Source organism: Hemibagrus wyckioides, linkage group LG29 (genome assembly GCF_019097595.1).
Source record: "Hemibagrus wyckioides isolate EC202008001 linkage group LG29, SWU_Hwy_1.0, whole genome shotgun sequence".
NCBI classification, from domain to species: domain Eukaryota; kingdom Metazoa; phylum Chordata; class Actinopteri; order Siluriformes; family Bagridae; genus Hemibagrus; species Hemibagrus wyckioides.
The window spans coordinates 7,496,061-7,506,099 of NC_080738.1; the positions used below are offsets into that span (position 1 = coordinate 7,496,061).

Consider the following 10,039-nt stretch of genomic DNA (forward strand, 5'->3'; position numbering starts at 1 on the left):
GGGGAACTCCAACTACAGCCTTTATATACATTTCCCTTATCTTCCCAATGCAACACGTCACTGGTTCTTTGCCTAGACAATCCCACCCATCTTTCTTTTTTGACCTTTTAGATTCTTTTTTTTTTACACCATTATCTTTGGATTTACAACTTTTCGAATACCATTATAATTAAACTTTCCTGAATCATTATATTAAAAATTGGGCGTTTCCGCCCCCACCAGTGGGATTGTCTTTGGCCTCACTCTCGCCAATACCTCATTCTTCTTCAGGAGACAGCATGGGTAAGTTCTCAGTTCTTCAGGGACCAACACCCCTTTCTTTTATTAACTTTTACACCTCACGGATTTTCTGATTTATCCGCTGTCTTCCACGTATGTTCTCTAGATATTTCGCCTGGTACCACCATTGCCATCCAACACGCGCTGCGTTTACTTCATGATGAGCTCACTACCGCTCAAGGTACCAATGGAGCGAAGATTGACCATAACAATCTAGGGTGCGTCTCTGCCATTGATTGGTCCAAGTTTGGAAAGCCTGGTACCGCAGAGAAAGCCTGCCAGACTGACATCATTGATACAACTATTTGTTCTTCAAAGCCCTTGCAGCCTGTGTGCAAGGCCCGTGACAGGCCAACATGCCGTGTTAAACCTTATATTGTTCTTAAGCTCAAACGACCTAACGAATAAACCTTTACCTGAGAACTCACTCCTGCTGTCCCCCTGATTATTTCACACATACCTTATACATATATTCTCATTTACAAAATTATCTCCCACACAACATTCAGCATCATCCCTTCAATCTCCAACTTCAGACTCATCACCCCATCTGACACTCTCATCACCTCCAGAAGATTCCTCACAAACTCCTCCTTCAGGACTACACCTACTCCATTTCTCTTACTATCCGCGCCATAATAAAACAGCTTGAATCCTGCTCCTATACTACGAGCCTTGCTACCCTTCCACTTGGTCTCCTATACACACAGTATATCCACCTTCCTTCTCTCCATCATATCAGCCAGCTCTCTACCTTTCCCTGTCATAGTACCAACATTCAGAGTTCCTGTTCTCAGTCCTACACTCTTACCTTTCTTCTTCTCTCTCTGTCTACGCACTCTCCTTCCTCCTCTACTTCTTCGACCAACAGTAGCCCAATTTCCACCAGCTCCCTGTAGGTCAAAGGTGCCGATGGCGGTCGTTGTTAACCCAGGCCTCGACCGATCCGGTATGAAATTTAGAGTACTGACGATTCGCATGGTTAAATTTGGCAATGGTTTACGCCGGATGCCCTTCCTGACGCAACCCTCTCTATTTATCCGGGCTTGAGACCGGCACAGAAGTCACTGGACTGTGACCCTATGGCTAGGTTATACAGCATGTGTAGAATATTATGTAAATTAATAAGGAGGTTGTTGTCGTCCACAGCGCTGCTTTGAATATCCCAATCCTCACAAAGCAGAGCCCGGCTGGAGCTGGTCCATCTCCGGATGCCACTGGAACCGGCACAGTCTCTGTATGCCTCAGGATGGGTAGAAAAAGGGAAACAATGGAACAGAATTAGCATAGCTGCTGTTCATAATATTAGCAGCACTAGATGATAATGTGCATTTAATCAGATATACTGGAGCATAAGGTTATGGGATGTGTTAAATGTATGCCAGGCTAAAGAGATATGTCTTAAGTCTACGTTTAAACTGGGAGACTGTGTCTGAGCCCCGAACACTGTCAGGAAGACTATTCCAAAGTTTTGGAGCTAAATACGAAAACCCCCTTTTGTGGACTTTTGTGGAGTTTTGTGATCTTAAAGAGCATGGTGGATTGTAATGTGTTAGAAGACTGGGTAGATATGTTGGAGCTAAACCATTTAGAGCCTTGAATGTAAGTAGTACTAATTTAAGGTCAATTCTAAGTTGATAGGTAGCCAGTGCAGGGATGATAATATTGGGGCTATATGATCATATTTTCTTGACCTGGTAAGAACTCTGGCGGCTGCATTCTAGACTAACTGTAGCTTGTTTATTGAAGATGCAGGATGCAACCTAGTAAACATAAGTTAAATATAGTAACACGTTACACACATACTTTGAAGAAAATTTCATTACATTCCAAACTCTATGATCAGTCTAAACATATAACCAGATAGTGGTAATATTGTTGAGAATTCGACATACCTGCAGTGTATTAAAGACAGGACAAGGATTAATAAACATTTAGTCTGTAGTCTCTGTGAGAAGTATTAAAAGAAAAAAGATTAACATTGCACTTGTATCTGATAACCAAATTTGAATATACACATGGCATTTTAGACATAAAAGGAAAATACACATCAACAGAGTAAAGTGCATGATGTTTTAAGAGCATACTCCACCATTATACGCATTTTTACTAACCGATATCAAACATGCCATTTTAAAATGGCAGGTGCGCCACAACTTGAGCTGAACTCATATAGCTCGTTAACACAACACTCCAAATTTACACACAACTAGCAACAGTTAAAAATACTATATGACTCAATCCAGCATTAAAACATGTCATCCACAGATACTGACCAAAATCTTAATCTGCTACATTTTAATGGTTCACTACGAAACCCATTTCGCTCACATCCAAAGCTGTTCTGGGTGAGGGCAAGAAGCAATTAGACAATTCCACAGGTGGATATGATGTCACTCAAACATAAAATGTCTTATTTAAAACTGGACTGGCAACTTATCCAAGGTGTACACCTTCCTTTCGCCCAAAGTGTGCTGGGATACGCTCCAGCAGATCTCCGTGACCCTAATTAGGAATAAAGCAGGTATAGAAAATTGATGGATGGATGAATAACAGTTATTATAAGGATTTAAATAGTGATATACACAAAAAAAATAAATAAATAAACTGAAAATAAATATAATCTATTCCTGTGGGAAATTACTTAAAGTTTTCTGGAATTGTCACCAAGATGGGCTGTTAAGTGCAAAACAATATAACAAATCAGAAAACAAATTAACAAAACTGAAAACGCAAGGACAATTCAGACAAACCGGAAAAGGTAGAAACCAGAAAAAATCTTACAGCTGATTGGACGAGACATCTGTCATTCAAGATATACATGAAGCAGGAAATTATGGAAAAAATTATTTATATTTATATGAAAATGGAATTCCTTCAATGCTACTTTGAGGACAGAGATTCATATCCCGTGATTTTCAATAAGCTCATAGCATATCATGGCATAAAGATTGGTTTGCAATGTCTAAAAACACCTAAAGATTGCAGGTATGTTTCAAAGACAAAGCTATTTCAGATTAATCGATGCAAGGAATACTATAGGAGCAGAGCTGCGTTTATACATATGCTAATCAACTTTTTACTGCTGCTGCCTGCTGTACTGCCTGTATATCTTGAGTGACAGATGCCTCTTCCAATCAGCAATAAGAATTCTATTCTCAAACTATACCTACCTTTTCTGGTTTGTCTAAATTGTTGTGTTTTTGGATTTGTTATTTTGGTTTTGGATGTTATTTTGTTTTCAGATTTTGTTTTATGTGTTTTCTGTTATAGTGTTTTCTGATTTATAATTTTGTTTTGCACTTCTCAGCCACTGCATGAAACACTACACTTACTCGAGTGTGCTGTATGTGCACTGAGATTAAAATAATGTGCTGCGTTCAGTAAAGGAAGTGAAGCGATGTAGCATCATGTGATGAGATGTGAAGATACCAGAAGTGCAGATGCCACTGATACTGTTGTACTATGTATCACAATTGAGTGCTGATTATGTACTTGCACAGCCTATATGTAATTTAATTGAGAAGCTGAACCTGCTGGGCCTGAACACCTCCCTCTGCAACTGGATCCTGGATTTCCTGTCTGAGAGACCTCAGTCAGTCCGGATCGGGAACAGCATCTCCAGCACCACCACACTGAGCACTGGAGCCCCTCAGGGCTGTGTGCTCAGTCCACTGCTGTTCACTCTGCTGACTCGACTGTGCAGCAATGCACAGCTCCAACCACATTGTCAAGTTCGCCGATGACACGACCGTGGTGGGTCTCATCAGCAAGAACGAGGAGTCATCATACAGAGAAAAGGTGCAACAACTAACAGCCTGGTGCAGAGCCAACAACCTGAATGTTGACAAGACTAAAGAGATGGTTGTTGACTTCAGAAGAGCACAGAGTGACCATTCTCCACTGTTCATCGATGGCTCCTCTGTGGAGATCGTCAAGAGCGCCAAATTCCTTGGTGTTCATCTGGCAGAGAACTTCACCTGGTCACTCAACACCAGCTCTATCACCAAGAAAGCCCAGCAGCGCCTCTACTTCCTGAGGAGGCTGAGGAAAGCCCATCTCCCTTCCCCCGTCCTGACTGTGTTCTACAGAGGGACCATCGAGAGCGTCCTGAGCAGCTGCATCACTGCCTGGTTTGGGAACTGCACCGTCTCGGATCTCAAGACCCTTAAGCGGATAGTGAGGACAGCTGAGATCATCATCGGAGTCTCTCTTCCCTCTATCACAGACATTTACACCACACGCTCCATCCGTGAAGCTAACAGCATTGTGGCTGACCCCACACACCCCTCACACACACTCTTCACCCTCCTGCCATCTGGAAAGAGGTACCGGAGAATTCAGGCACTCACAACCAGACTGTGTAACAGTTTCTTTCCTCAGGCCATCAGGATCCTCAACACGCAGGACTGAACTGTACAAAACTCTCTCTCTCTCACACACACACACACTCAGAACTGAACTGTACAAAACTCTGTCTCTCTCACACACATACACACACACACTCTCTCACCTGTGTGGACACACACACACACAATTTATATTGTTCATTACTTATTGCACTACCTCAACCGCTGCTATTGTATTTTGCACAATACATGTTGTCAGGCCGCTATATGTTATTAGTTGGATGGTTTTTTCTACAGTTTCTCGAAGTAGTACATCATTTCTTTTTATTTGTCCTGTAAATCCTGTGTTTTTGTGTTGTCTTTCTTGTACTTATTGTTTTTGCAATGTCTTGTCTTTGCTCCGTTTACACCTAGTTGCACACTTTGCACTTTATGTGGCTTGGACAAACTATTGTCCTAGCGCTGTGTTGTTTATTTGTGTTTGTACTATATGTTGTATGTCTATGTAGCACCAGGTCCTGGAGAAACGTTGTTTCATTTCACTATGTACTGCGTCAGCGATATGTGCTTGAAATGATAATAAAGCTTCTTGAACATGAACTTATTTAAATAGATAGATAGATAGATAGATAGATAGATAGATAGATAGATAGATAGATAGATAGATAGATAGATAGATAGATACTTTATTCATCCCAAAGGGAATTTAAAAAAGGTTTTATCATCACTATTATTATTTATTATTATTTTTATGGTTTAAACTAGCTAGTTGCTGTTTCTGCTAACCTCAGAACAGTTTCTATAGCCACAATCATAAATGTAAAATGACCAAACTCATCTCAGAAATGTATAACAGGCATATTTATATCAAGATCTGCTTCATGTACATTTTCACATCAGTGTACATCTAACACAATCTGCCAGAGCAACCTGCCTCTTATAAGAGAGATAATTGTTAGCTAATAATTGTTAGAGACAAAGCCTTTTAAAATAGTTTATATCTAGCAAACTACAGTACTGCAGCAAACCTATAGTTGGCAAACTGCTATAATGTTAGATGAATAAAAAAGATTGTGGTTATTAAAAATAATCAACTTCAGACTGAATCACATAATGCTAACGTATAACTATCCACCATCATCTCTACTGACAAACATGGTGAAACATGTCTAATTTATAAAAGACTCACTAAAACAGCAAATTATTCCTGATCTGCTAAAAGGGAAAACACTGTGGGGATGTGGTAGCTTAGTGATTATGGTGCTGTACTAATGATCAGAAGGTTGTGAGTCTGAATCCCAGGTCTACTACACTGCCACCACTTGGCCCTTAAGCAAGGCGATTAACCCTCAATTACAAATTGTACAAATTGAGACAAATTTCAGATTCAGAGTGTCTGAAACTCTATGCTCCCATGTACATTTAAAGTCTTCACTTCACTTGGCAGACACTGTACCAAGTCGCTCTATATTTGCATAAAGAAAAATTTCTCTCAGATTTTTGCATTGCACTCATTTCATTGGAAGTCAGCTCTTATTGAAAAAAAAAAGAAAGAAAAAATCTCCAGTGGCTTTGTAGGCACTGGTCACTGTATGTGTGAACATAGCATAACACCCCACATCACTACAAACTACCATCAATACATAGCAAAGCAGAATACAAATTGTTATGGAAGATACCTACGATTACTGTATTCAGTAAAAATCAATCAGTTGGACACATTTATGAATGTGAAACTAATACTGTATACAGCAACTGAATGCAAGCATACATGATTAAAAATCATTTGTACATAACAGGAAAAGATAGTATAATTGTTCCATTTTGTGAGTTTAAAGCATTACATATAAGATAGAAGAACTTTTAAACATTACGTAGAATAAAATCCAAAATTAACTACTCCATGAATTCAGCTTAATTTGTGAATATTGTACCATTTTACTGTACTGTTCACTGTTAATAATACTTATTCACAACAAAAACATTTCTCACAGACCCATAATTTATAATCTGAGCATTTCCTGTCGTTCCATGGCTTTGTTTCTGGAAAACCCATAATCTCTGCACAGTCCTCTTGATTATGTTCATTATTCGGTTGCCCCTCATCCCAGTACCTAAAAAGCAGAGATTTAGAAACAGTTCAGTTTTCAGTTACCTTCAAATCCACACATTTCATTTAACCAAGTAGCACATATTCACTGAGATTCTTAACCACCATAGCAATAATATAGTGATTGTTGTGATGTTAATATATAAATGAACGATCTTATATTAGCATTTAGTGCAAGCTTGTGTAAAATTATCAATAATCAGAAAACCACCTGGTAATTGTGAAACACACTTTTTACAATGGCATTTGGAATTTGGAAATAAACACAAATACAGGTCTCTTACGCAGTGGTCAGTGGTGTATTATCCACCCATTTCCACACCCCTTCTGTTTCTCTGTCAGTCAGACCAATCCAAGCCCGCCTCCAGTCCAGCTGTTTCGCAATAAACTTCTGTGATAAAATAATAATAATATATAATAATACAATATTAAATTATTTCTCTCACTATGAGCTGCTGTAAATATAACAGCACAAAATGAATACAAAAACTCAGTTCTTTTCTCTCTCTCTCTGTCTCTCTCTCTCACCTGTTCCTCTGTGCTGTTTATGATCACCAGGTCTGCTTCTCTCTGTCTGCAGTCTTGTCTGCTTTCATTCCAGGTCTCTTCTTCATCAGAGAAGTAGTAAATACTGGAGTTGAAATATATCCATCCTTCCAGATCATTTGAATGTGAAAAATGGTAGTGAATTATTTTTTAAAAATTCTGACTTCCATTATAAGTATTGTAAAAATTTTATTACTGATCTGAATTGGGAAATCAGACTCATTTACCAAGCGTATTAGAAATAACATCTTAGAATAATTAATTGTTTGAAATAATAGAGCTTTAGACCCTTTTTTGAATTTTGAATGAAACTCGTATAACTCGATTATTATGGTATTGAACAGTGATTCTTCAGAGAATATGTTGCAGTATTATGAATTACTCACCCAGTTTAGAAAGCCTCAGGAATTCATTTCTTTCGATCTTTAAATTTTCCATCTCTTTGAACAGGGTGTAATTGTATTGTAGCTGCTTGTTTTCTGTCTTCAGGATGTCACATTTGATCCACAGCACTGTGGTGGCAGTCAGCAGGAGAACACATGGCAGCACCAAACAAACTGCAGTCACTATGCAATATATTTTCCAGGCAGAGTTGTTTCCGGTAACTGGAAAGTAATGAGTGCATTAACTGCCAGTAAAGGAACCAAACTGAGAAGAAATTGTGACATGGCTATGTGCTGAGTGTAAGGAACCACTAGGAGAGTTCCCTGACAGACCACTGGAGGGGGTGCTGGCAGGTGAATCACTGAAGCCTGCTTTGTTGTGTGTTTTCCCCTTGTACTTTGTGCCACGCCCTTCACATTGTTCTGATTTCCCACTGTGTCACCTGTTCCCTATTACCCCTATTGTTCTGCCCAATATATAGGAACCTTTTTGTACCTGTCAGTCATTGTTGTTTGTTGTCAGGTTTGTTTTAAAGTCCAGGCTCGGTAATGTCCTGGTGACAATGCTCATGTCATGTTCCTGTAACCATGTTTAGTTTGCCCCATGTCTTGTGTTAAGTTACGTTTGTTATATGTTAATAAAGCAGTCCTTTATTTCAATCCTGCATGTGGGTCTGACTCCATTGCATGCGGGTGAAGGTGGCAACCACGGAGCTCCCGGTTGAGCCCCACTTCGAGTGGAGCACCTGGACGTTACTACGAGCTTGTGGTTGTAGAAGCTTGATGTTTTATTTCAAAGCTAATATCTGAGATTTTGCTTGTTTAAACACGTCTTGATTATACAACTGATTCTTTTCTCATTTCTTATTATATAATGCATTATGTCAAAAATGTGCCCCATATCCTTATTATAATTTTGAAAGCATAAAAACAAGAGTAAAAATTGATTTTAAAAAAGATACTCTTTAATTAAGCTGCAATAAAACTGAAGAAAGATTATTGTTTAAAGAACATACATTTAAAGTAAGGAAATTTGCAATTGCTAGAAAAAAACAAATTATTTATTTTCAAAACAGATGTGCAAACAAAGAAATTAGAAGTAGAAATTTCTTTGCATTTTTGTGACATCATAAGGCACACAATTAGTCTAACATTTCTACTCCTAATGCAGGATGAAAAATCTATACTTGCATTTCACATGTCAGAATTTCACTCAAAAATTTAGCTCACTGTTTTTTATATGCATTATTTAACAATTAAACATACAAATAATTAATGATGTTGTAGTGAGATGTTGTAGTTACTACACCAGTGATGATTATTTTCCAATACAGGGATGTATTCTCGTATCACTTCAGTTATGATGAGTCACACTTCTTATGCATTTATAGCTAATGTCATTGAACATCCCTGAAACATTTCAGCTCCTATTATACAATATAGCAGCTATAAACAACCATTCCATCTCCAGCTTCTCTTTCTTTCTTTATTTTATTATAGCATTATTTTTAGTTAAAAAGGTTTTTAAAAAAAACATAGCAGTCATAACGAGAAAACCACAAAGCCCTCTTTCCTGTGTCTGACACTGAGACTTTTAATAAAGAGTTTATTACTCAATTTGTAGGCTGCTTTTTTGTAAAAAATAAATAAATAAATAAAAAAATAAGAAAATCACAGAAGCCTTTGCTATACCCATGTGTGTGAAAAAATGTAAATCATCTGTACCTGTGTGTTGAATTTGTTGGTGAGTCTTTGTGATGTTGTCTTTGGCCTCTGGGTCATAGACATCAAAATCATCTGTGGTTGTATAGATGACTACCGTCATGTCCTCATCGCCATCTCTCTTTGCCTCCTCCATGCATAAATGAAACATTTTTAAAATCTAATCTTCACAGAAACACTACTGTCCCGCTGCGCTTCTTAACTCGAATGTGTCGTATGTGCTACAAGATTAATGTGCTGATGCCAGTAAAGGAAGTGAAGTGCTGTGGATCTTTGTGTGATAAGATGTGTAGATAACAGAGGTGCATATATAACATAATAACCACTTACAATATTTGTCACCTCATTGTACTGTGCATCATGCTCTAGTCCCTAAATGTTGAAAAACGACAAAATGTTTTCAATTACTGAGTGAATATACTGACTGTACATTCTCCACATCTGTCAATAGTAATTTACGGAAAGTTTGAGAGGAGGCCAGACTTTCTGTGTTCATAAAATGATCACGTGTGGTGTAGGTGTACACATACAACCCTCCAGCCTCTTCACCAAACTCCCACTAAAATCCACCAGCAATCACATACACTGGCATTCTGTGAATACCAGTATTGAAAAGACTTGTATTTATACAGTACAGCTATTTTATCTCT

General features: G+C 38.3%; 1 protein-coding gene across 1 annotated transcript; it reads right to left on the reverse strand.

Annotated features, from left to right (window-relative positions):
• Window positions 1-5,512: 5,512 nt before the first annotated feature.
• On the reverse strand, window positions 5,513-9,592 carry LOC131349396 (CD209 antigen-like protein C). Its single transcript, XM_058385032.1, has 5 exons — window positions 9,393-9,592; window positions 7,671-7,889; window positions 7,267-7,391; window positions 7,023-7,129; window positions 5,513-6,742 (listed from the first exon to the last, which is right to left on the reverse strand). The coding sequence occupies exons 1-5, from the start codon at window positions 9,538-9,540 to the stop codon at window positions 6,595-6,597; spliced, it is 747 nt and encodes a 248-aa protein (XP_058241015.1). The 5' UTR covers window positions 9,541-9,592; the 3' UTR covers window positions 5,513-6,594.
• Window positions 9,593-10,039: the final 447 nt, after the last annotated feature.

Bases quoted from the DNA above. Each gene is read 5' to 3' on its own strand.
- LOC131349396 (XM_058385032.1), bottom strand. From the start codon at position 9,540: ATGTTTCATTTATGCATGGAGGAGGCAAAGAGAGATGGCGATGAGGAC. The intron at 7,890-9,392 runs GTACAGATGATT...ATTACTTTCCAG, and splicing joins CCAACAAATTCAACACACAG to TTACCGGAAACAACTCTGCC. The intron at 6,743-7,022 runs GTAAGAGACCTG...TCTGCTTTTTAG, and splicing joins AATACACCACTGACCACTGC to GTACTGGGATGAGGGGCAAC.